The following is a 26812-nucleotide window of genomic DNA, read 5'->3' as shown; positions in this document are numbered from 1 at the left end:
GATTTTGAGAGGTCCAGCATACAGCACACACTCGTACACAGGCTCCCGAGCTGGTTGATGGGCTGGTGAGTGGGCTGGGCTTGTTTTAAGCCATCACACTGTTCTGATGGCCTGAATTTTGCTTTCAGCTCCTCAGCCATCCACCTGCCCACCCTCTCCATCCTGCACCGCTATGCCGGTGGTGAAATATTGTGGCGGCACTGAGGCAGCCCAGGAACCTCCTACTCATTTTCCTATCCCAACACATTTTTATTCCTGGTGTTTAGCAGAGAAAGGCCAGAGAAAAGTCCGCGTTGCTTTCCTTTGGTCAGCTCTGTGCTTTCTTTTGGGCCCCAAAAGAAGGAGTGTTTGCCAGCAGGGCTGTATGGCCACGGGGCCGGAGCCAGGCGGATGCTGGATCCTCGCTGTGCCAGCAGCCCCAGCAGTGCCCGGCCAATGCTTTTGTGTCTGTTCAGCTCCAAAAGCAGCCATGGCCATGATTCTTCAGCCCCTGCCTGTGGTGGCTGTGGGGATGGGCTGATTTGTTACAGTTTCTGCCAAATTATCTGTGTTCTGTTAAGGAAGTGGAGGGGAACACATGGAGCATGGTTCTGCTGGGGGAGCAGCCCTGGCTCTGTGCTGTACCACCACGCTCTGCCTCTAACTTCTCATTCCCTCTGTGCCAGCAGTTCATGGTTTCTGTGAGCCGAGAGCTTTCCCCAGTGGGCTGTCTGCCTTTCCATCCGATTCCCTCTCCTCTAACGCCTTTGGTGCGGTAGGAATGACCAGCACGGAGGTGGTAGCTCTGCAGAGAGCTGATTCATTGCAGAAAGGGATGGGTGTCTGTGCTGAGCAAGGTTTCTGTGCATCCTCCATGTATCTGGGCTCAACTCCCACAGGTTCTGAATGTTTTTAAAGCTCTCAGAGGATGCTGGTGAAGCACTAAGGCGGAGGGTTATCTTGCTTTCCCTTCTCTCCTCTCTGCTCAGCTTCATTTAGCTCCAACCTCGATGCAAAAAGCAGACAACGCTCAGCTCCTCCCGCTCTGATCTGCTCCACCTGTCAGAGCTTCAGCCCCTGTGCATTGCCAGGAGGGGTCCTGCTCCCGGGCCGCAGCTTCCTCTTCGGCTCAGGCTGCAGCATCCTCGCTGGGTGACCGCAGCCCGTCAGGTTGTACCAGGGCCGGCCCGGCTGCAGTCATATGCTTCTCACTTGATTCCTGAGGCTCACGCTGGTGGCGGCCAAGACTTTGCCTTTCCGGGGTTTCCATGGTCCCGTCCCGCTCCGCACCGCCGCGCTTTTGTTCGGCGTTCATTTATTTTTAACAAGAAAAGCGCTTCACGCGGCACCGCGGACAAGTCGTCGAACATCCGAGTTCCCGGTTATGCCGAATAACAGAATCACAGAACCGTAGCGGAGCCGGCGCTGGACAGGGACCCGCTAAGACCGCCGAGCCCCGGGGCGGGCCGGGCTGCGGGTGCCCCTCCCGGCGGGCGGGGCGGCATCGCTCCCCCCTCCCGCATCCATCCCGCCCCGGGATAAAGCCGCGGCGCGGCGCGGGGCGCGGGGCGCGGGGCGCGGGATGGCGGCGCTGGGAGCGTTGGTGAAGAAGGCGTGGAGCGTGCGGCGTGCCGTGGTGCTGCTGGGAGCGCCGCTCGCGCTGCTGCCCGTGCTGCTCAGCCTGCCCGCCAAGGTACCGCGGGGACACCGCGCTCAGCCACGGAGCGGGGCGCGGCGAGCGGGGGACGCCGGCACAGGGCGGGAGGCGCGGTCCCGAGGCGCGCATCAGGTGCACGGAGGGGCACCCTGCGGCTACGTCGGGTTTTTAGGGGGTAGGCTGGGTGAACTGGGCTTATGTAGGCGTCGGGGGACGGTAAGGAACCTACGGTGCTGTATTCTGAAAGGTTTTGTGAGGGATGTGTGTTCTGTAGATGTGGAATACGGTCACTTTGGGAAGGTTTGGGCTTTGGGACGTGAGGGAGGCTGGGTGGCTTTGCGGCTGTCCCTCGTGCACCGGGAGCATCCTTGGATGGAAGTGAGGTCACCGGGAAACTTGTGCCACTGACTTCAGTGTGTGGGGTTTTGCCTGATGTTCTGACTCAGATCCATTTGAGAATGACTTTGGTTCTATCGGGAGATAGGTGATGTTTGGTGCTTGGTGACTACAGAGTGATTCAGACACAGCAAGGACGTGCAGGTTGCATTTACTGAGGGCATTTCTCTGGGCAGCCTGATCCAGTGCGTGGTCTAGTGGTCGGCAGCCCTGCCCATGGCACAGGGTTGGAACCAGATGATCTTTGAGGTCCCTCCCAACCTGACCCTTCTGGGATTCTGTGATTTATTTCTGCCTGTGTAGTGCTTGTCAGTGAACCCTGTACGTGCAAGATAGCGAAACGACTCTCTGGAGTTAAAACAATTAAAACCAGTATGGCCATCACTTTACTTGGTGACACAATGTATAATAAGAGAAAACTGTTGTTTTTCCAATTTGTTTTATTTGACTTAGTCCTTAACAGGAGTATATTAAGTGTTTGCCTCAGAGCAGAAAGCACATTGCATGGCAGGTACTTCGCTCTTTGCAGATTCATAAGCAGCTTGTATTTCTGTGTACACTCATTTGCTGTGGCTGAACAAGTGACCTCAGTGATGTGTGATGCCATCCTGTCTGCCTCTGGCACTCGGGGCTGCAGCTGGAGGGCCTGAGCCACGCAGCAGTTAATGGTGAGAATAAACGGCTGATGAACCCAGCACAGCGGGAAGGTAGAGGCTCCAGATGCTCATGGAAGGGTGTGCTGACACCCAGGCTGCAAAAATTTAAGTTTCTGGGGGAAGAATGGAAAAAAAATCTCTGCTCATGTTCAGAGGGCAGTGATTCCTCTGTGCTTTCCCCACGGAATTGCCCCTCACTGTTGAGCACAGAGGGAATGTTGCTGTTGTGTCAACACAGGATTAGGCTCAGCCGCCAGGAGCCAAGCTGCAGGGCTGTAGGAAGCAAAGGGAAGGGCTTGTGCTTCTCGCAGTGGTGTGAGGGCATGGGGAAGGGGAAGTAGGAGTAGGGGAAGGCACAGGGGCTGTCTCCAGCACTCAGCAAGCTCCATCCCAGTGGGAAATCAGCTTACTGGTCTGTTGCTGGTGTCACTGGGACACTCTTCCAGACAGGCACCACAGCAAGGCTGGGGCAGGAGGAGCTCCTGAGTGAGGTGCAGCTGTTGGAGCAAGCTTTGTGCTACTGAGTTCTTGCACATCTGGATCATGAGGGTTGGGTGGACTGGAGAGCCCCATGCTCCCACTGGGCAGTTGTCGTGCTGCATGGTGAGAGAAACCCATAGGGCATGAGAAGCATTGGAGTACAGCCTTGGGATGAGGCTTTCCTCATGTGGAAGTGTGTTTAGAAGTATCTGTGTGGCACTGTCCTGCCCTGGAGATACTGAAATCTCTTTTCATGTCAAGTGAGAATTTACCTTCTCCCCATGGAGATGCTCAGCAACTCTCATCTCCCAAGAGACCATAGAATCATAGAATATCCCAAGTTGGAAGGTAACCATAAGGACCAGAGTCATAGGGAGCCACCCGAGGTCTGGCTTCAAGGGCAGCATCTCACTTGGATCTGGAGGCTGAGACATCATAACCTAAAGCTGATAGAACAGAGAACCACAAGTAGGATGTGATTTCTCGGATCCGTATGTGCTCTTGGGTGAAACCCCTTGGTCTGCGTGCAGTGGGTTTCCCAGTGAGACCTGCACCTCAGTGACCCCTCCCTGGAAGTGAAACCTTTTGAGGAAAATGGTGTCTCAGGTCTGGCCTTGCTTATAGCTGCTGAGCTCCAGCATCCATAGCTGTCAGCTGTCACTCGTGCTGGGGGCCCTCCAGGCTGCTGTGCCCCTCCTGTCAGAGGTACAACGTCAAGGCTGCACTGGTACTGACATTATACTAATACTCCTTGTTTTCATGGGATCATAGAATAGCTGGGTTGGAAGGGACCTTAAAAATCATTGATCTCCACTCCCTGCTGTGGGCTGGCTGTCCCCCACCAGATCAGGCTGCCCAGGACCCACTCAGCCTGGACTTGGGCACCTCCAGGGATGGGGCAAATTTGGTGTAGGCTGAAGCCTTGGAGAAGGAGATTCCAAGAAGTGATTTCCTCTGCAATCTCCTTTCTCTTCAGTAGAGAAATGAAGTTTCTGCTTTGTCAGCAGGTTACCTAGAGCCCTAGATGTGCTCCCCAAACTGCATTTGGAACAGTGAGAAATGAGTTGTGCCTGTCACATAACCCAGCCCAAGGAATACTCCGTGTGCTCCCCACGAAGCACGAGGGGCTGTGTCACCTCCAGCTCTGGAGGCTGCTGAAATGGCGGAATGTTTGTCCCGGGCTCGGAAGTGCCCACGACCCCCTGGCTCACAAAGCAGTGAATGATTGCCAGGAGCTCGGTGGGGCGGGGGGGCTGGAGGAACTGCTGCGCTGGAAGGGGCATGGGGGGCACTTTTAATGAGCTGTGCAAAGAGCTTGTTCCAACAGCTTCTAATGAACTCAATGTCTACAGCCTCTTGGCTTGGTAACAGCTGAGGCAGCCAAATCTGCTAAAAGGAGCTCTGAGCAGGCAAATGGGTCCCAATGCCTTCAGAAAAGCAGGTTTGACTTCCTCAGTGGACATAGAGCAATTTAAAATCGACTTGGACATAATGAGTCCTCCTGATGAGAACAAGGAGACTTTAAGAACTTCCAGAAGAAAAATGGCTTTGCTTGTGCTCAAAAGCGAGGAACGTGGGGCATCTCCAATGGAAGGCATTGTGAGGGAAAGAGTAATGCAAATGTAGGTGATGTGGTGAGCTGGGGCCATAATGTGCAGGGGGGTGGGGGTCTGAGTCTTGCGCAGGAGCGATGCCCACTGAGCTGCAGGAGCACGGGTGGCAGCTGGTAGGAGAGCAGCCCGGCAGGGAAATGGTGGTTGTAGTCCTGTTGTGTGTTGTGCACAAAGTCCATCTCTGTGTTATGTATGTGCTTGGTGATTTAGAAAAGCCAATTTCACAAAACTGAATGCAAAGATAAGCTCTTCTTTTCATCTCTTTTAACTTCAGTGAGGAAAGAAGAGTGATAACTGGAAGCTGTGTGACTACCATTTACCACATGCACTGCAAGCTTCAGTCAAGGCAAGCCTGGCTCTGAGTAAGCTGGCATAAAGAAGATGAAAGCGGTGATACTCAGGGTAGGAAAAGGGAAGCTGTCAAGAATTAACATTAATTGGAAGCTAAGGACCATAGAAAACATGAAAAGGGACGAGGAAGAAATCCCTCATCAGGGTGCTGAGCGTAATGAGCAATATTTCAGGATGTGTGGCACCAAAGGAATCTGATAGGCTGTTGGGGTTGCCAGGAATGCTGACCGCAGGCTGGGCTGAGCTGCAGTCCCCTTGGGGACCCCAAAAAGGGCTTGAGAGGTGGCCCTGTGTAATTAGCTGAACATGACTAGCAGACTGGCTACCCACAGCGAAGAGGCTCAGTGTGGTATCTGTATGTACGGACACGTGAAAGTTGAGCAGAGGCTATGAGAATCCACAGGCTGCTGTTTGCTGAGGGGGTGGCTTTTAGCAGAATGCCCTTCCAGCCTTGCTTCCATAGTTCAAAGATGACTTTGACAAAGTGGACAAGAGAACATGACACAGTGGTGAAAGACTTCATGAGTTTGGCCTGTTTCTTACAGAGCACAAAGAGGTGTGAGGGCACACCCATCGTAACCAGAGTTCAGAGAAGCCCAGGTAGTGCATAAGATGCAGAGGATGGAAGCTTTCAGATTACAGTAACATGACGCTAAGAGTGAGATGAATGGCTCAGCATCATGGAAAATGTTTGGTTCCTTTCTGTTTTAAAACATCGCGGATTGATCTTAAAAATGATTCAGAAATGGAGCTTACTTCAAGCAGGGAGCCCTGCTAACCTTACACAGTATCCGAATGTCTGGGCTGGGCAGTCCACCTGGAGCTGTAGGATCTGCTGCTGCCTCCAGGAGTGCGTGTGAGGCTCAGACCTGCGAGGCAGGGACGGCTCTCAGGAAGATGCCCATTTTTGTCATTAGTTCCCTATGTGATTGTGGTCAGTTTGTCCACTTTCTCTGAGCCCCAGCTGTCACATTTGTAAAGCAGAGAAAATGATTCTATTTTTCTGCCAATTGCTCATACTTTTTGAAGTGTTTTGTGTTTCATAAGCTTTGTGTTTTTAGGGTAACTCCAGAGCAAAAGTATCTTCACCAGCATTCATTGCAGCTCTAACAGCTTATGCCTCTGTGTTAAGGGCCCCTTTCCTGTCACTCTGCAAATACCCAGAGTAAAAGAACTCTGCTGGCAGGAATGCTGGTAAACAGGGCTTGTTTTATGTCCAGATTACATAATGTTTGCAGGAGCTGTGTTGGTAGAAATCGGATTCAAATACCCATCCCAATGGACAACAGGCAGTGTTGTGTCGTGACAGTGTCGTGACACCGTCAGAGCTGTGAATGGAGGACAGTTTGTGAGCAAGATGCTAATAGCTGCTGGTACTCTTAGCACTCAGGAGCTCTGAGTGTCATGGGTAGGATGTTCCTTTGTAATGGCAGTGGGATAATAAGGCTAGAAAAGCTCAGTTTCTGGCCTAAGTATCTCTGGTACTGGGATCAAGGTTCTGGAGGAACCTTTATGTTCCTTATTTGCTTGGTCGTAGATGGGTGCTGGGGAGAGCCAGTGAGAGGTGATGAGGCTGTGTTGGCCATGGAGCATGCAGAGGTTGGTGGAGAAAACCCAAAGCCTGGCTGTGCCTTCAGGCAGAGCTCCTTCAAGCACTGGAGCTTACTGGGGCTGGTGGAACTAGGTCCTGCTGAAGCTCCTGCTGTGCCCTGCAGCTTGGCAGTGGGACTGACAGCTCATCCCCATGCCTTGGTTCTGTGTCTGGGTGAGCTGTTCTCCTGATCTGACCCCCATTTCCCGCCAGGATCTCACCTCCCATCTCCCTCCCAGCCTGCCCATGGAAGCTGTGGGGCTCTGCTTCCTGGGCTGCAGCTCAGCAGGACCTGGTGTGGAAAATCCCCGGTGCCTTCAGTGCAGCCAAGGCAGCATCTGGTTCTGGGCGGGCAGAGGTCGCTCCCAAGTATCTTGTGCAACAGCAGGGAGAGCTGCTCCAGTCCACAGCCATCAAGCACTTTCCTGGAAATGATTAAATGGTTATAAAATTAACCCAATCACAAGACCCATTTAAAAGTCTGTATTTGCTACCATTTTCCCCTCTGAACTTTGATAGGCTTATTTTGAAAAAAAAAAATACAAAATGAGGCTGCATGGAGGTGAGAGGAGTAGAAGGGAGCCTGGTGGTGACCCAGCATGAGGGCTGAAGGATGAGAAGTGTGGGGGTGATGGTGCTGCATGGACCAGGGCCACCCTGGGGGCAGCCGGGACAATCCCTGTCCTTCTGCAGCTTTCTTTTAGTGTGATTTGCTGTTGATCCATGTGGGCTTCATCATTTGAGCAAAGCCCTCCACACAGCAGAGTTTTGACCCGATTCCATTTTATCCCTTGGCTTCTGATCTTGCAGTGAAGATTACTTATTAAATTCACGCTGTATTTCATTGTAATGTTTCCCGGAACGCTTTGTGTACATCTTCGTGCACCAGAAAATAACTCTTCCTTAGTTCATAATTAACTTTCTAAATCAGACTTCATCTGTTTAATGAAGCCAATTGCAATCTGCTGATCACTGATTGCTGCTCCTGTATCCAGGTGCTAAATACTCACAGTTGCTGTCCCCGTGCAAGAGGCAAAATATGTTTTGAAGTCCAGTGGTGCAACTTTCCAGAAAACTGAGGAACACTTTTCCACTGGGAGACAAACTCATTTATAAGGCCTGTAGAGAATGAATGGAAAATGACTTCATGACAGTAAGACTATTTCTCTGGAATACAGAAAGAGGCAGAGTCAAGAGGAGTTAGCATTTGCCATGGGGATGAAATCACTCATCTGGTGTGTGAACATTTGAAATGTGATTCTTCACTTTTTGCAAAATTTAGCCCTGTTGGGTTTGTTGTTCTGGTCCCGTCGGAGCAGATGAAGTAAAGCCATGGAGAACTCCCGGGGACTCCTGGGTGCCAGACCTGGGCTCTGGGAACACAAAGGTTTTATTTCAACGTACCTCTCCTGCCATTTCACCGTAGTCTAAATTTAAGACCACGAATGTTCTTTGAATCCAGAATTTAGGAACCTGATATGAAATGGTGGCTTCCTTGCGATTCATGTATTCAATAATGAAAGCAAATTTTTCTCGGTTCTTTAGTATTTACTTTTCCACATGCACTGAAGCACTTGAGTTTTATTAGCAAAATTGATCTGGAATGCCAAAAGCGAACAACCAGTTCTGTCACTCTGGCCAATTTTCAGGTTCACACTGCGGGTGGATTAAATGATCACTGTTCTTTCTCATGGTGAGCTAGCAGTCCTGCAGGTGGCCTGGCACCTTCTGGCTCAGCCCTACCTGCTCTTGTGCCTTGCTGCAGGCTCAGCACATCCGCGGGACTGAGCTCTGTCCAAAAGGCCATTCACACGCGGTGCTGCCCCAAAACTGGCCAAGCCCTGAGCCTCCCAGGGGGCCCTGGGGCAGGGAATGGAGGTCTAAGTGGAGGTACAGAGGGGCCTTTGAGAAACAATCCAACCTGTTCGACAAGCTGGAAAAGAGTGGGGAAATAAATAGCTCTGGGGCTTCCAAAGGGCTGACAGTGGTTATTTATAGCTGTGTGGGCACCCTGCCTCTCCTTGCTGCCAGTGACCCCCTTCAGCCCCCCGTGGCTTTGTGCTGGGCTCCCAGTTCCCTCCCAGGCTCTGCTCCTCTGCTTGGGGCTGTTGTCCCAACTCCTTTCCCTGGCTTTCCAGGACAAGCAGCTTTGCTCTCACTGTGCCTCCCAGTTCAGTGAATGAATGGGCGCTGGGAGCACTGGGTTTCTGCCAGCCATGGGCAGCGCTGGGCTTGGACAAGCTCCTCAGGAAGTGGCACTTCCTGATCAGAGTGCTTGATTTACTGATTTCTCCAGGGACGGGGACAGGGTGCCTTGGAAAGGTTTCTCACAGATCTCTCAGGAGGCTCTGATCCAGCAAAAGAAACATTTCTGTGTGCCTCCTGTTGCTAATGGGAGGGGATTTGGTGCATCTATCTCTCAAAGCTGTTCTCTTGTGGCCATACGAAGTTGGAGGGAAAGCATAGATGTATTGGTGTAGCAGCTGTTGGATAGCTGGACAAATAAGGACATTAACAGCAAGGCATCCTGAGGATAGGCACCCCACTTCATGTGAAGGGCAGCTCCTCTCCAGAGCTTCCTTGGTTGAAGTCTCTGTGCACTGCCATCCTCCAGCACACAGGAGGCTCCGGGAACTGGGAAGGATTTGGGTTTTACTGTGTTTTCAGAGGATCAGTCCTGAACCTCCTATGCAATCTATCGGGGGAAGACATTGCTCTTGATGGAAATAATTTGGGGTGGAAATAGGGTATTCTTGGAAGAACTGATGCATGTTGCTTGTCTTGGTACCTCCAAGTGAAAAGTCTTCTCAAACACCACATATTTTGCTTTCCCTCTCTGTTTCTCTTGCAGGAAGGAAGATGTCTCTATGTGATCCTGCTGATGGCCCTGTACTGGTGCACGGAGGCACTGCCCCTGGCTGTGACAGCTCTGCTGCCCATCGTCCTTTTTCCCTTCCTGGGCATCCTCCCATCTAACAAAGTTTGCCCGCAGTATTTTTTAGACACCAATTTCCTCTTTCTCAGTGGTTTGATCATGGCATCAGCCATCGAGGAGTGGAATTTGCACCGCAGGATCGCACTCCGGGTGCTGATGTGTGTGGGAGTGCAGCCAGCCAGGTGACTGCTGGGGCAGGGGGTGTGCATGGGGGACATGGGCTGCAGGCAGCTGAGATGCAGCTCTCCACACAAGCTGCTCTTTCATTTAATTTTAAAACATCCCTGCACATGAACTTTTCTTCCTGTAGCTAGAATGTGTTAGAATTTCCCTAACTCCAATTCAGCTTTTTCTTTTTTCTCTCTTCCAGACTAATTTTGGGGATGATGTTGACAACGTCTTTCCTGTCTATGTGGTTAAGTAACACTGCCTCCACTGCTATGATGCTTCCAATTGCAAATGCAATTTTGAAAAGCCTCTTTGGGGACAAAGACACATCTAAGGATATGAACAGGGAAAATGAAGAAACCCAAGGTAATTGAGACAAGGCAGAAGTATGAGCCAGCTGAGGTCTGCCCTGCTGCCATCAAACTTGCCCTGGTGCTGGTCCCAGTTTAATATGTTCTTCATTACTGTGGTGAAAGGGTATTGACATACCCTTGACATTGTCACGCTGTAGGCAATGCTAACAAGTTGGAAATGTCTGGAATCACCACAAAGCAGTGATCCCCACTGCTTCCTAAACTCACCACTGGCACAAGCAGGAGGCCAGCTCTGCACGCCCACTGGGATGCGGTGGTGCTGATATCCATAGGGTGCCATGTGCTCGTGCACAGGTTCCTTCTTCTATTTCTCCCCTCATAAAATGGGAGGCTGAGAGAGAAGGGGTGGATGAAGGACAGAACACCTGGTTGAATGCCTAGTTACAAAGTGCTCTGTGATCTCTCCCAGTCCAACCCAATGCTGCTGCTTGGTGTTGGTAGTGAGAGGTGGTGGATGGGTTTGCGCAGGGCTATGCAGACAGAGAAAGCCTTCCTCCAGCCCTGCTTTCACACATCATTCACTGGGAGCTTGGGATTCTGGCAGGCAGAGGTGAAAAACAGTGAAACAGAAGTGAAGCAGTGAAGCCCCCTTTGCAGCTACTACTGGTAACTGGAGCAACAGTTGTAGGTTCTCTTTTTAGCACTAATTAGCTGCTCTCCTGTGTCTGCAATTTGAAGACAATAGCTTTTTGGTTTCTACCAAGTCCTAAGGCAGGGTGATGAGTACACAAAACTGGAGTGTGCATGCTCTAATAAAGATATAACTAATAATTCATCCTTAATTTCTAGCGATCATGAGATGTTTGCACTCAAGATTGCTGTCACATTTGCTTTATGAATTTTTGACCATGCACATCTGTTAAAATCAACCCCACTGACCTGCTTGCTATGATTTCTCCTTCTGCAGAAGCATTGTTTTATGTGAGCCTGTTTTTAACCTTCTTGACTCTGTCCTCTGACGTGATTTGAGTGTGTATTTGTGACAGACCCCTGTTGTCCTAGACACTGGCAAGCACAAAGTTAATGTCCTCGGTTCAAAATGCTTAGGACTGTGAGAGAAGCCAGCAAAGGGAGGGGCTGCAAGTAGGTGAATGAATAAAATGATACTTTGCAATTATCATACAACTGTGTGCTGATGTATTTTTCTTTTGAGGTAGAAACTTATAGAAGTAGTAAGCATGAAGGAAGGAGGGGTCATCTGTATCAATATTCTTGAGGACTTTTTATTTGAACGTTCATATCTCAGGATAGGCTCATCCTTTTCTGTAATCATTCTGAATGGGTGAGAAAAACAGTGCCTTGATAGACGGCTCTAAGCCTGAAGCCAGTCAAAACCAACCAGTGTGCTGTGTACCTGGAAGAGGAGAGGTGAAGGTGAGCTTTGTGCAAGGCTTTCCTGCCCATCAGGTGTCGCCTGCAGTTAGGACTGGCTGCTCCTCTTGGATGGGTTGTTGCAGTTAAAGTTTTTTGTAGATCTGACCTGACCCAATGTAAGAAGACCGTGTACTCATTTAGTAATCAGCTTGATTTTAATGATCTAAAAGAACTGTAATCTGAGGGCCAGAACAGACAGGGAAGCTTTTTTTGCAATGTAGACTGTGTGTGGAAGTGAAGTGTTACAATCATGTGTGATAACATCGGTTTGCTTATCTGCTTGGATGTGTTTTAATAACAAAGAAGTGGTGTGCAGGAGGCTAAAAAAAAAAGAAAAGAAAAATACATAGGAATGAACATACTAAAGAATATATTCTTTACAATATATATTGCAATATATGCCATAAAGGCATTTGGTTTTCTGAAGGAATGTCAAGTGTATGAATCAGCATGGCTGGTGGATTGCTTTGCTTACTCACACCACTTGGTCTCTGATCAATGGATCATATTTCTATGCTGGTGGGAACCTCAAGGTTGCAATCAGCTCAGGCATATGGGCAGAATTTTGAAGGTGAGCAAATATCTGCATGCATGAGTTGTTGATAGCTAAAATTTGGAGTCTTTTTTTTTTTAATTTTTACACAACTTGATAGAAGAAATCAGATCGATGAATTTTTGTACCTGAAATTCTGAGTTATAAATGCTGTACAACTCTGTCTGACTTCTCCATCCCTAATCCTAAACCATATGCTGATTGTGTGCCAAACTGGAAACTGCTGTCATTGTGAGCCTGACCGCCTCTCCTGCTCCCTGCCCACTAACCCATCATTGCCAATATTGCATTTCTCTAAGCAAATTAAATATTTCCAGATGAAAATAATGATTATTTTTAATTATCCATATATTTATTTAAATAATCTTCTCCCCTGTATAGAGGACTCTGAATCTTCTGCCGATTCAGGATGAACTGCACTCAGTGTTAGTGGTGTTTCCTAGGGTCACAGTCCTGGGAACAATGTCTCCACAAGGACAGGTGGGAAATGTGCATTTTTGGTCATTGCTGCCATGGCTGCTTGGGCAGCATGTGGCCCCAGCACTGCCACCTGCACCTCTCACAGGGTGGCAATGCTCTTCCTCAGCCCTTTTCAGTTTTTTAGGAACTGTAGAAATGTCATTAAAGCCAAACTTCTCCAGGACAAACAGTTCTACCTCAAAGGTATACAAAATATTTGGGTGAAACGGCCACTGAATCTCTCATGCTGCTCTGTGCAAGCTGTGTACAGCCAGGTCCCAGCTCAGTGTTTTTTGACCTCCTCTGGCATATGGACCTGTAGAAATGTTCAACTCCTTTTTCCAAGCTTCGTAGGAGATCGCCCTGCAGCAAGTCTGCCTTTCTTCTGGTTGCCTTTTGCAGACCTTCCTTGAGAGGTAACTTACAGGTGCTCCTGGTGAGATGGGGTGGAGTTGGGGCTTAGCAGGGAAAAAACTGAGAAACTGTGAAGAGGTGGAATGAAATATGTATCTTTGCAGAGCTAGCACTAGGCTCGAATGGGACATCAATGGTAAGAGACCGGCTAAATCTGGTGAGAGATCAACAGTCAGCCATGGGTTAATGTTCTGCTAATTACATCCCTCCATCGCATCACCCTTGAGATGAAAGCTCAGCATGTGTGCATCCAAGCCAATTAACTCAATTTCGGTAAATTAGCCACGTGTAAAACACGAGAGTGCAAACTGCCTGGCTCACTGAGCTGGAATGAGCGCCTTGTCACTGGTGCTCATGGGAGCAAGTCCAGAGACTTTGACCACTGGCTCCTTCCATGCTCTGCTTTTGGCCTCTGGTGCACAGGCAGAGCGGAGGGGATTGAGCTGAGGCCTGAGGAAGTTTGGGGGCTGCTGGGGTGACCATGGTGGGAGCAGGGCCTGGGGGGCTGCAGGGACACAGGCCTCAGGTGGGATGTGGGCAGGGCCTGACGGAAGGTGGCAGAGGCCATGGTGACCTGGGCTGAAAGTGGTTAAAACTCATGAAATCATAGAGTGTCCTGAGTTGAAAGGGACGTACAAGGATCATCAAGTGCAACTCCTGGCTCCACACAGGCTCCAGTCCTTCAGAGGGTATGGAAAATAGGATTTAGCAGCACATGCTCACACATGTGGAGATCAAGCCACAAGCCTGAACTACAAATACTACAAGCCTTGCTATGAGATATGGTTTAAGAAAATCCACGTGATTGTATTTCTGGTCTATCCTACAGTTTCTGAGTTTTCTGGCACACGTGCCCATAGATGTGTGGTAGCATGGTGTGCAGCTCCCAGTTTACTGCCAAAGAGAGCGTGGGTCATTCTGGCCCAAACAGATCCTTTCCCTGAGTTCTGCTCGTCTTCAGTGGGGTGGGTGACAAGCACACTGAGGCAAAGCCTGTGTGAGATATGCAGGAGGGTCCCTGGGAACTGACTGTGCAAGCATGTCCCCGCAGGTAGCCCCATGCTTGTGGTGAGGTCTGGGCTTCAAGGAGCATGCCCTAGGGAAACCCAGGCCCAATAATTCTTGTTCCTAAGAGTGAGCTGTGGTCAACTCCCCCAAAACACCCAAACCAACACCAGAGAAGTGACACCCTCAAGCTCCCATCTGCACTGCAGCATCCCAGAGTCCGAAGCAGTAACAGGAGCGAGTGCCTGTGGGGGCTGGAGGAGAAGCAGGGTGCTGTGTAGTCACCAGGCTTGTTCATTCCCTCTGACCCCATCACTGTGGTGTGAGCTTTCCCTTTGTTTGCGCCGTTCCTTCTCTGTGAAGGGCAATTTGTCCTTCTTTTTGTGAGCAATCCCACTGTTTGGTTCAAGGAGAATTTTCTAGATGCTTTGAACTGTTTTAAAGTCCTAATCTTTCTTTTTCAGCATCTTTACAGCAGAATAAACTTTACACTGTACCAACTGAGATGCAGTTTCTGGCAAGTACTGAGGAGTAAGTTAACTATAAAGTTTGTATTAGAGCACTGAGACAGAGAATTATCCCCTGAGCCGACCAAGATTTAGGAATTTGAAATTCATTCACTGAACTGTGTTGATTACACCACGCCTCCCAGTTGCTAGCAGACTGACCACAGGACTGAAGCCCTTCTCTGTGTGTCCGGCATTATTCTGCACGTCCAAATCACTGCAGGGATTTTCTGGTCACTCTGGCGCAGTAGCCAGAGGTGTCTCCTGATGGGAAATCGTGCCTTGGCTTTCCCAGGAGAATTTAAAGTGGTGTATAAACCACCAGGATTTACACAGCACTGGTGGTCCTGCTTTGATAATGACAATGGGAATTAAACAGCTTTTCAGGAATAGAATTTTCTTTTCTCTTGGTGCTATCAATTTCTTTTCAGCTGATCAGTCCTATGGACTCTATGCTGATTTTTACAAGTCACTGAAGGGCTGAGCGAGGCATGTGCCCCTCAGCCCCTGTGGCCGGGCACTTCACTGAGTCCTGCAGGGCAGCATTAGCTTGGCTTTCTAAAATCTGGGAATTTTCCTTCTGTCAAGGCTCTGAATTGGTTGCGCTGTATTTAAACCAGGGCTTTCACTGGATTCTCTTTTGGACTGTTTTAAAGCAAAGATCTGGCGGAGGAGAAGGAGGTTACCAGCGACGTTCTCACAGACTTAAAGAAGGAGGAAGAGTACAAAACAAATATATGGAAAGGCTTCCTCATCTCCATCCCGTACGCAGCCAGCATTGGGGGTACAGCAACGCTGACGGGAACTGCACCAAACCTCATCCTTCTGGGACAGCTGAAGAGGTATGGGAGGCTCTGCTGGAGAGCCCTGCCTGTCTGCCAGGGTAAATCCTGCACAACCAAGAGATATTCCCCATCCCTCTGGGAAATACCCTTCTGTGCAAAGAGCTAGCTTGGAGAATTCGTGCCCCTCAAGAACCTTTTGGGACACTGTGAGTGGATGAAGGCAGGGAGCAGTTGTATCACCAGCCTGGCCCGGGGGAGCAGGTTCCCAGTGGAGCCAGCAGGCTGTCAGCCAGCCCAGTGCACGTGTGCTTCACCTTACTGCTGCTCTTAACCCCGCAGAGCTTAATGGATGCTTAAATCTAGCCTTGTAACTCTTGTGATGAAACAGGCTGGGTAGTGTTCTGTGGCCAACTGTACCTACGGCTGTATGATAGAAGAGGAAAATAAGGAATACACTGCTTCTGGGCTGTTTTCTTAGGCATAAAAAAACACCTCCTGTGTGCATAGGAGCATGGCTTTGTGCCATCCTAAGTGCCTCCAGGTATTTCTTAACATTGGCCTCCACAAGGAGCACGTTAAGACTCCCAGCCGCTAGTACAGAGGGGACTGTTCCTAAATGCACAACTGGTGACTTTGTGGGGTATTTTGCTACTGGTTTCAGATGTTTGCTTGCCCTTAAATTGAAGGGTGGTTTTCCTTTCTTGCGTTAACTTGATTTTTTCCCATTTGCTTAGTTATTTTCCAGAATGTGATGTGGTGAACTTTGGTTCTTGGTTTATGTTTGCATTTCCTTTAATGCTGATTTTTCTTCTCATGGGATGGCTATGGATCTCCATCCTGTACGGAGGAATTAACCTGAGGTACGTTTATATTCACCGTACATATATGTTCATTACATCAGCATTGTGAAATACACCTTCACATGATTCTCATACTAACTCTATGGATATCACCCAGGATCTTGACAGTGTTGGGTTTCATAGCTAACTTCAGGATGCCCATCCTCTGTTTCTAACCAGCTGCCTGTGTGTCATTTTCAGCTAAAGTCCCCCAGTCCTGTAAATGTTTTCTGAACGTTGCTCACACAATGGTCTTTTATCTTTCCTACCAAGAGCATCTGCTTTCTGCTTCCACCCTGTTTGCTGCTGATAGCTGGCTGCTGCGGGAAGGGCTTGAACGCAGCGCTGATGGGGGCTGTGCAGAAAGGGGCTGGGGGTGATTCAGGCTGGGGAGGGATTAAAGGAGGAACTGATCAGCAAACGCTGAAGAAGAAAAAAACTAAAATAATAATAATAATAAAAAAATCGATCACTACCATATTAACATCTCTTACCAAAATTCCTTTTTGGAAATGTGTCTGTGCCCAAAGTTTTGTGCCACAGACATGGATAACCCCACAGGCGCAATCCACACGTGGGCATTGCCACATCACACCAAAATAGCTGTGCGATACAAAGTGACCCAGGATCAGCACCCAGAGATTGGGCTTTCAGGCAGATGCTTGCTATTTAAAGAGGCTTCCGTGGATATATCGAAGCTAAGGCTGAATATTCCCTAAAAATCTCCATCCTTTCTTCTCTGGTTACAAGCAGTTTTGAGCCTTTGGCTGCATGCAGTAAGCAGCTGCAGATATGCACCGGGGGAGTTTTAAAGAACTCTCAGAGTTGCACATACTTTTCCTGACTGAAATACATACACGTGGGGAATGTGTTAACATATTAATTCAGTGAAACATCATTTTTGTATGTTGTTTTACTGCCTGAGCTGCACTGAGAAAAGTCAGTGGCAAAATTGCACAGACAGAAGGGAAAGCAGGGCCAGACTCTGAAGGCCAGTGTGAAATTTTGGTTGCCCTGGAATTAGTAGCAGAAATCTCCTGGAACACAAGTGCTGAGATTTGTTCCTAAGGCTGAAACTTGGATTTAGAAGAGATTGCTTCATAGCAGGGCTTCATTTTACAACAACATGTTAATCTGTAATTGAGAGTAACATGTTTTACTGGTAAACCTTAGCTGGATACGTGCAAACCTGAGTGCACGCTGCTTAGAACAATGGCAGCAGTGCCACACTGGTTAATTTGGAGCCCTTCTTCCCTCCTGTAGACTCTCATATGCGATAGAAACAAACTCACAGCCCTGCTTCCTCTAGGGACAATGCAGGATTTCTAATATTTAGAAAAGCCTTTAATTGTTATTTTGAGTTAAAAATGCAGGGAGAAAAAAAAAAGAGAGAGAGAACAGGTGTCCAAATATTTACATTTTCTCAGAGACAGGAAAAAAAAAAATCAATGGGAAAGTTGCAACCCAGAAAATGACAAAGGCTGCTCCTTAAATGGCCAGCGTGGGCTGGGGGATGCTCTGCCCTGCAGTCGTGTGCCCAGGGCTCGCACCGCGCTGTGTCCCAGTTCCTGTGTCCTGTGTGAGGGGCTGGGGCACGGCCCCAGTGCCAGCCCAGCAGGTGAGGTAGGAAGGAGTTCTGCTGGCCAAAACGCCCAGCGACATGTCACGTTGATACTTGGAGAACGTGATGCTTTTTGTTTGGTTTGGCTTGTCTCTGTCCGCATGAAGCTCGGCTTTATTGGGATAGCTGCGCTGCGCAGAGAGCAGTATTCCCCAGTGGCAAAGTGCCTCGGAAGGGACAATGCGGAGCTGCACAAGCACAGCCGTGGTTCTGCATGAGTTTCCCGGGCTGCTCTGGGCAGGAAAGCGCAGACAGACGGACGCCTCGCCAAAAGCAGTGCTTGAATCTGAAAGGCTTAGCTGTAGGCTGACTGAGTGCAGATGAAACTGCCATTTGTAACATCCCAGAACTCAAAGGACCAGGTACATCTGTTTGAGATGCAGGACTTTCTGAGTAGCCAACCATTTGTTTGTACAGAAGACCCAGCCAGGATTTCCCTTTGAAACAGACTGAATGAAGGGGTCTGGGGGATGCATCTGAGGTAGACCCTTGAGTGTTGTAGGTTTAATTGAGGTCACAGGCAGAACATGATGGCAGAGGAAGTGCGAAGTATGAATATATCGTTTGTGTGCACATACTACAAAGGATCAAACAGCGTGTGCACTCAGTTGAGCACTCCGGGCTAAGAGGCTTAGCCAGGAGCACATTAACATTCCCAGCCATGCAGAAATTCTGCGTATTTGTTGATTCTCAACAGCATCCTGAGATTGCCCAGGAAATTGCAAGTGACTTGAGAAGTGAAGAGACAGGTTCATTTTCCACGTCACCCACTTCCTAGTGTTCCACCGAAGCAGCTATCTATCAGAGACGAAACCTTGCAACGCTGGGATTTTCTTTTGGCAATCACAGCCCATGCTGGAGGAGGTGGTTTAGAATATCAATGAGAGAAAAATTCCTACCCTCTGTGGGGCCTTCTTTGTGTGATTGCAGAGAGACAGTGGATCTAAAATGAGGCCTTGCTGCCCTTTGGGACCAGGCCTTCACTGTGGGTGTTACCACACTCAGGGCTTTTCCACTGGTATTCAGAACCACGTTCCTTCCTGCTGTGTTAGGATGTTTAAAAGTGTAACTGTGTTTCTTGACAGGGGCTTGAGAGCAAAAAAGTCAAATCTAAGAGTGGATGCGGAAGCCCGAGCCAGAGAAGTGATAAAAGAGGACTACCAGAAACTGGGCCCAACAAAGTGAGTCGTGAAGTTGGGACTGAAATGAAAAAGAAATCAAGTGGGGTGGAAATGTCCTGTCCTGAGAGTGGTGGGCAGAGTTATGTGTTTTTACAAGAAAACAAAATAATGTTTCCACTCAGTATTTGTGACCTGCTGAAGTTTGCTTTTTGCATGCTCCAACCTCTTCATCTTAGCTTACATGAGTAACAGCAAATAGCAGCTTGCCCTCAACTCTTCCCAAGAACAAAGTTCATATTACAGAGTGGATCCATGCTAGACTGTTTAGTTACTGTTTGTAATTTTTCTGCTCCAGGAACCAAAGCTTTATGTGTGCTTTATGTAACTGACACAGGCCAGATTTTTGAGATTTCTGCATATCTGTAGCTGTTCTGCAAAACAGGAAGTGTTCACTGAGCAGACTGATGAATCATATTATGAATCATATGGATTGTGGATATACAGTAAGAAATCTTAAGAGGTGCTCAAAGAAAACATACAGGAAGAAGTTAAATCCATTTCGTGGACTAGGATGGTTTTTTTTTGGAATAACTCCCTTCAGCTTTATTAATAATGTGAAAAAAGAACACAGTGCTTTTAGTAGAAGTTTCTCAAAGTTCTTGTCTTCTGGAAGAGGTGTGCAAATTGATAGGGATAATATATCGGAGAAAGAAGTGTGAGAAACTTAAGAGAAATACCAAAGCAGGGAGAAACAGGAGAGGCTGAGTATCTACAAGAATCAAACCCGAGGGCTGTCCAACCTGCCCCTGGTAACCAGGGCTAGTGGAGATTTTTGAAACTGCAGGTCTTAACCTCAAAATGTCAGTGGTTCTCAATCTCTAAAATAATATTCTTATACTCACAGTGGTGCTGTGGAGGTTCAGCGATGTCTGTATTGTGCTACTGACATTGTAATTATTGCTCTTGTGTGGAAAATGGAGTGGTTCTTCAAAGACAATTGCCTGAGCCTGTGCTGTAAATGAAAGAAATTGGTTTAGTTGTTCCATCCAGTGCATTATGAAGCAGTCTGCAAAATGTCTCTGGAAGAATCAAAGTCCCACTTTGAGGTCTAGGAGAGAGAAAGTCCATTAAGCCATACTCAACCAATTTGATTAGCAACCCTGTAACTTAAAATCAATGCAAGTGGTTTCCTTCCCAACAGCTTGCATCCTTTCCTTGTGCTCTGAGAGGTTTTAAACAGTGTTTTGAGGCATTGCCTTGGTTAAATCTTGACTCTGCTAGAATCAAGCCTAATACCTGGTGTATGATGCTCTGGTTCAAAGATCCCCTTGCTATTTATCAAGTGTCTGAAGGACACTGCTTGGGTTTTGATTTTGAAGATCATTCCTGCTGTCTCATGTATGATCTGAATCTTAGCTGTTCTTTTATGTTGCTTAAAATAGAGCGAAACCGTACTAAACTGGTCAGTATTAGCCCAATCTGTGCCTTAAGGACATCCCACACATCCCAGAGGGAAGTGATGAGAGGAATGACCATGAGCAGCTCCTTGGCCATTCTCTGCCCCATCCAGAGGGTCAGTTTTGTGTACATGTGTTGTGACATCTGCCCTGGGCCTTCATGGTGCCCATCTGGCCTGTCCTTCATGTCTTCCACTAAGAGATCATTGCTGGCTGATATCAATATCTGCACATAGATGTGCGATCTATTCCAGTGTTTCACTATAGTTAGCTGGAGAGAAGCTGCCTTACTTCTCACCCAACTGTTGCAGCCAAAGCTGAGTACTGCCTGCCTTGGCTCCAGCCTTTAGCACAACGACATTTAAATTGCATTTCCTTTCATTTTAGGTTTGCAGAACAGGCAATTTTCTTCTTCTTCTGCATGTTTGCGATCATGCTTTTCTCCAGGGATCCCAAATTCATTCCAGGCTGGGCCAGCTTTTTTGCACCAGGGTAAGATTTTATTTCCATTCCACTCTCACATTTTTCAGTGGCGTTTCAAAGTCTTAGAGATTCCTGGGTTTCTGATTGCATTGCTGAACACTGTTACTCAGGTTTCCTGGAATAAATTCAGCTGAGCTTCAAATCCTAGGGCCAGCTTTATTGTTTCTGTGTCCCAAAGGATGTGCATGAAGCCCAGTGGGAATTGGCACTGCAGATTCTTACGTATGTCTATGTGAGGCCATCCCTGGGCACGAGTGTTGGAGCACTGTCTATACATACGTAATACATTTACAGATGCTGAATTCTTTATGTAACTCTGATTTCAATGGAGATCTGGGGAGAGAAGAGAGGTGGCAGGAGCTGGCCCGTTGTGCTACTCTGTCTGTTTTGCAAGTGCATCTCCCCTGTGACATCCATCCATACCTTGGGAGGACAAACAGAGCAGTTGGGAAATGCTGAATCTCAGAGAGGATATTTCTAAACAGAAGAGATCATCATATTTGGTTTGTTTGTTTGTTTGTTTGAGTAGAGCACTAGCTTAATAAATTATTCCTTAATAGAACAAAATAGTTAAGGACTTTTTCCTCATCAGTTAATAGCTTCTTACAATCAAATACATGATTAAGCTCCTTATTGGACAAAGTCTGCCTGGTCACTGTACACTCTGAGCATTTCGCTAAGAGCTCACATGGGCTCCATGCCTCCTCCTCCCTGCAAAGGGCTGGGGAAGTCTGTCCCCACAGCCCTCATGGACTGAGCACAGCTCTGCAGGCAGCATGCTGGAGCATTGCTGTTGAGGGGGAATTCATTCTTGCTTTTTGCACTTGCGGGGCCTCAGGGCATTTTTTGTAGGGGGTTCACAGCTTGACAGGAATTAAAAAGAACTGTGAACAACAACTGTTGTTCAAACCTGATGGAAACTTGTAATCTTCTTTGGTAAATCCCTGTTCTCATAAACTTTGTAATTGTACAGGCTTGTGCTTCTTACTAGTGTTTCTGCTGCTTTTGGGCAGGTTTATCTCCGACGCGGTTACGGGAATCACCATTGTGATCATACTGTTCTTCTTCCCCTCACAAAAACCTTCCCTCAGGTGGTGGTTTGACTTCAAAGGTGAGTAGGAGAACCCCTGGGCTGGGACCCTGCCTGCACCTGTGCTCGGGGCACAGAGCAGGAGCCAGGAAGGTCCCAGCTCGGAGCTGTGCCACCCACTGGGCCACGCTGCCTGACAGCACCTTTGGGATGTATAGAGGCTGTGCCTGGAGCACTGAGGAGGGTTGGCAGTTGCTGCCCTCCTGGCTGTTGCAGGAATGAGTCAGTTGCTTGTGTAGCTCTCAGAGGTGATGCCACATGTGTTAGAGATCCGTGTTGATCTACCACATCACACCTGCCTGCAACACAGGCTTGGTTGCTGGCCCCAGACAGCTCTTGTACTTCACATGGCAGTGTGAGCATCTGAGAAGGCAAAGCTGAGCAGTCCACCTGCACTCAGAAATAGGGCCTCTTCGTCAGCACCCAGAATGAATTAGAAGTTAAACTCCTAAAGCCTAGGCTCTCCAGCAAGTTTTGATGCCAGAAGTCTTTTGAGGTCTTGGGTTTGTCCCTTTGAGTCTCCCATCTATTGAGGTCAATGTTCATGTCTGTTACAGAGAGAGATTTAACCTCTTGCTGGAAGTTCTCTCAAGGAAGCCTCAAAGAAAACCTTAACTACTAGAGTTTCTTTTTTTTTCATTGAGTTAAGACCTCCAGTTTTGATATTAAATTAAATTATCTTTTAATTGTCTATCTTGAGAGAATCCATGTGTGTATTTTAATCATCAGCAACTCATGGTTGGTGAGCTTCGGCGCTGATGTCAGGCTGACAATGTCATTTTGTCACATGACAATGGATGTGCTCCTCTTTGGGTGGGTGCTTGATATGGGGTTTTTCTCCTTTTCTAGCACCAAACACTGAGACGCAGCCCTTGCTGACGTGGAGGAAGGCCCAGGAAACGGTGCCTTGGAACATCATCCTGCTGCTTGGAGGAGGCTTCGCCATGGCAAAGGGCTGTGAGGTGCGACCCAGCAAAGCTCTGCTGTTTGGGGTTCTTGTTTGGCTCTGGAAATTTGCATCTGCAGGGTCACAACACTAACAAGACGTTTCTCTACTAAAGACATGTTTCACAACTCCTCCTGAGACAGCAACACACAGCAGATCATTAAGGAGAGGTTAATAAATATTGCAACTCCCTCAAACTTCTTGCTGTTAAATACCCTGATGGCACTGCACGTAGATGGTTGTGTGGGTGAAGGTTGTGTGCAGTTTGCAGATCTACGACTGGATCAGCTCTTGTACAGATATGCAGGGGCCCCACTCTCCAGCTGGTTTGCTCTCCCTTCTGCAGGAGTCTGGTCTGTCTGTCTGGATAGGAGGCCGCCTGCACCCCCTGGAGGGCGTACCCCCACCCGTGGCTGTCATCCTCATCACGATTGTCATCGCCTTATTCACAGAGTTTGCCAGCAACACGGCCACTATTATCATCTTCCTGCCTGTCCTGGCAGAGCTGGTAAGCAGCCCAGCGCTCAGAGCTTTGTGCAGGCAGGTTTGTGGTGCTCGCACTGGAGCTGGCACCGTACAGTTCTCCTGCTCCTGGAGCAGGGCTGTAGGCACTTGGAAATCCTTGGCAGCTGCAAAGCAAGTGCCTGTAGCATAAAGTGAGTACTGATGGATAATAGTCCCTCAAACACTGTTGGTGAGATGCATGATTATCTGTCACAGAGTGTGGGATATGGTTCTGCTCAGTGCACTATTTGTATCCACTAGTATATCTGCCTTTCCCTCCTAATCCCCAACATGCGATTTCTGTTCCTTTCTGTTTTTCAAGGCTATTCGTCTGAAAGTAAATCCACTCTATTTAATGATACCAGGAACGATAGGATGCTCCTATGCATTCATGCTCCCGGTCTCAACACCTCCTAACTCAATTGCATTTTCTTCTGGACACTTGATGGTCAAGGATATGGTAAGTTCAACGTGTAATGCAGTGAAAAGACAGAAACGCAGTAAGGCAGTGTTGGAAGGCACAGGGACACGGAAGAAGTCTATATAATGTCTGACCCTGTGAAATTTTGAGCCTCTGTGGCTCCAAGTGATGACAAAAGTGGTCTTAATTGTGCTCAGCATCTCTCAGATCCTGCTCCTGTTCCAGCCAGTGTCAGCAGCTCAACTTTCAGAAGTTTCTGGGTGAAGGAAAGATTCCCCAGCTCAGAGAAATGAAGCTTATGAGCAAAATTAGGCTCAGTCCCAGTTTCTGCTCACATTCCTGAGGCCAAACAGACACTGATGTTTTTGATGGATCAAAGCTTGGTAAAGCATCTGCAGAATGGCCCCTGTGGAATAAGACAGCTCACTTAGAAAATTGCTAGTATTAACAGCAATTAAATCTTCCATTTTACAACATTTGTAGTCAAATAACTTCATGCTGTAGATGTCCAAACTAAATTCAACAGTTGTCTTTGTGTTTCTTTTGTAGGCGAGAACTGGGTTGCTCATGAATCTTATGGGAGTTCTACTTCTTAGCTTGGCTATGAACACGTGGGCCAAGAGTATCTTCCAGCTGGGGACCTTCCCTGCATGGGCAAACATCCATGCAGAAAATGCCACATCGCTCTTGCCAGCTGTAGAAAATGTCACTTTAAGTGCACTAAATAAAATATGAACAAAGCTACCCCAGGGGAAGGACTCACTCACTTAGGACTCGGGCACTGGAATCGTCAGCATATGCACAGGAAGAAAGCCACATGGCTGCCCACACCATATGAGACCCTTGGGTTTAATTTTATTTTTAGAAATACTGGTCAGTGTCACAACATCCATTTGTTATTTTCTCTGAAGATCCTTTCCCCACCTTCCACGGGTACCTATCAGATACTCCCAGAGAATTTCATCTGTCCATCAGAGGTGGTTGTTACCTGGACAACCCCATAAGCATCAAGCATCTTTGGGGAGATGCCTCTCCCCCCATGAAAGCTAGTGAGCTTTGCTGCTCCAGCTTCTGATACCCTACCTCATTTCGGAGAGCAGCCCAGGATGGATTATTTACGTGCAACCCAATGTGAGTGAGTGTATCAGAATCTGGCCCAGGGAGAAGGCAATGTGGGCTTTTGGCAGGACCATGGAGGCTGGGGGCTCTTTGTGGTCTCATGAGTAATTCTCTCATGTAGGATGAAGACTATTTCTTCAGGCTTGTGCATGAAAGGATGATTCAGGAGATGTGTCGGTAGGACTCGGTGCATTACTCCATGCTTTGGAAACAGGAAGGCAATAGTTTGTTTCCAAACATGTCCAATGTTTTGAAAACCTGGTTTTCAGCTGCTGCCTGGTTCTTGGCACTGAGTGCACAGATGGAGGTTTGGGGCCAAATTTGTTTCTGACGTAACTGTGTGGACATCAGTGGTGTTTCAACTTTGGTGAATGCGGCCAGTCTTAGGTTTGTGAGACTGACCCACTCGTGAGCGCCTGCTGAGGTCAGTGGGCAAGCTGCACTGCAGTATCATTGACATTGCTGAAATGTAGGCTTTGATTCTTAACATCTTTTTATCTGTGATTGCTTGGATACTTTCAATGAAAGCATTGCAAATTGACTGTGATTTTAATCACCTTTTTTAAAAAAAAATTCTGTAAGAATCTAAAAATATTTAATTTCAAAGATCCATCATTGACATAGATGGATGGAAAGATAAAGGATCTGATTCCTGATTTGGGGCAGGCTGGTGACTGGATAGATACTGGGCTCTGCTGCGTCCCTTTGATGGTGTGATCTTGTGGAGCTGGCACTGTGGGATCCAGCCCATCCCGCCTGCTCCTGTGCTGCTCATGAAGCCTGGGGCCAGCTGGGGTCTGCCTTAAGGCTGCACTTAGGTGGGGACTTGGGACTGAACAGAAACCACTGAAACCAACTGAATGTGGAACTTCAATCAGTCATGTTCCAAAAAAAAAAAATCCTTAATGTTCAACAATGTTCAAAATCCTTACATTTAACAAAATCCTTAATGATCGTGGAAAATGTACAATAAAGCACGTTTGTTAGCACGTCACCTCGTCCTGTTTGCTCTGTAGAGCTGAGCCTCCCTCTCCCCTGCTTCACCCCACGGCTTCGGAGTTGTCCCCTGGAGGAGCAGGAGAGCCCCAGGACCCGGGCACTGCATTGCTGGTCCTTTACTAGTGCTAAAATTCACTGAAAGAAGCTTTCTTTTTTATGGTAAGTCAACCTGGTTATTCTTGAGGCTTCTGTGATATGACCAGAAATAAGAAAAATCCCAGGAGGGGACGTTTCTAGTGCTGTATCAACCTTCTGCAACTTAAGCCCCATTGTTTCAGAGGGACTTTGCACCATGCCTGTGCACCATTTCTCTAAGAATGTCAAAATTCCACAGCCGCCACAAAAGCCCTTCACATTAGCAGACCACTTGTGAATTTTAATTAAACAGGAAATGCCTCACTCGCGCATTGAAATTCAACATCCAGAATATCTCTGCTTCGCTCCTTTGATGTTCCCAATCCGAGCTGGGATGAACATTCACATGTTCTCCTGAGACTCTCGGAGGAAACTCGCTCTGGTTTATTTACAGTAGGGGAGTGTTATGCGGTGTCTTTCATCCCAGAACCGTTGGAGTCGCTCTGTGAGCTGTTCACACGGAGGTCCTCATCGGGGCCTCAGGCACAGCCTGCCATCATAGAGCCACAGCACCAGAAAGGCTGGAAAATGCCTCTGAGATCACCTAGCCCAAATGCCCACCTACCCCCAGCGCTGCCCACTGACCACCTCCCTCAGTGCTGCACCTACCCCTTCCTCAGCACGCCCGCGGACGGCAACTCCCCATCTCCATGAGCAGCCTGTGCCAATGCATCACTGCTCTTTTGGAGAAGAAATTCCAACCTGATGCCCAAAGCTCAGGACAGAAAACATCCCATTTCTTCTCCACTTCCTCAAGTTTCCATACGAAGTCTCCCGTCCA

The 26812-nt window shown here is 48.1% G+C and overlaps 1 protein-coding gene across 1 annotated transcript; it reads left to right on the top strand.

Annotated features, from left to right (window-relative positions):
* On the top strand, positions 1529-25866 carry SLC13A3 (solute carrier family 13 member 3). The gene is made up of 13 exons (XM_021417006.1): positions 1529-1672; positions 9575-9840; positions 10029-10192; positions 14470-14536; positions 15168-15353; positions 16031-16156; positions 18842-18937; positions 20722-20826; positions 21831-21928; positions 22757-22869; positions 23200-23361; positions 23680-23817; positions 24328-25866. The coding sequence occupies exons 1-13, from the start codon at positions 1562-1564 to the stop codon at positions 24511-24513; spliced, it is 1818 nt and encodes a 605-aa protein (XP_021272681.1). The 5' UTR covers positions 1529-1561; the 3' UTR covers positions 24514-25866.

The sequence above is a fragment of the Numida meleagris genome, chromosome 19 (assembly GCF_002078875.1).
Source record: "Numida meleagris isolate 19003 breed g44 Domestic line chromosome 19, NumMel1.0, whole genome shotgun sequence".
Taxonomy (NCBI): domain Eukaryota; kingdom Metazoa; phylum Chordata; class Aves; order Galliformes; family Numididae; genus Numida; species Numida meleagris.
This window is presented reverse-complemented; position numbering and strand designations above follow the sequence as displayed.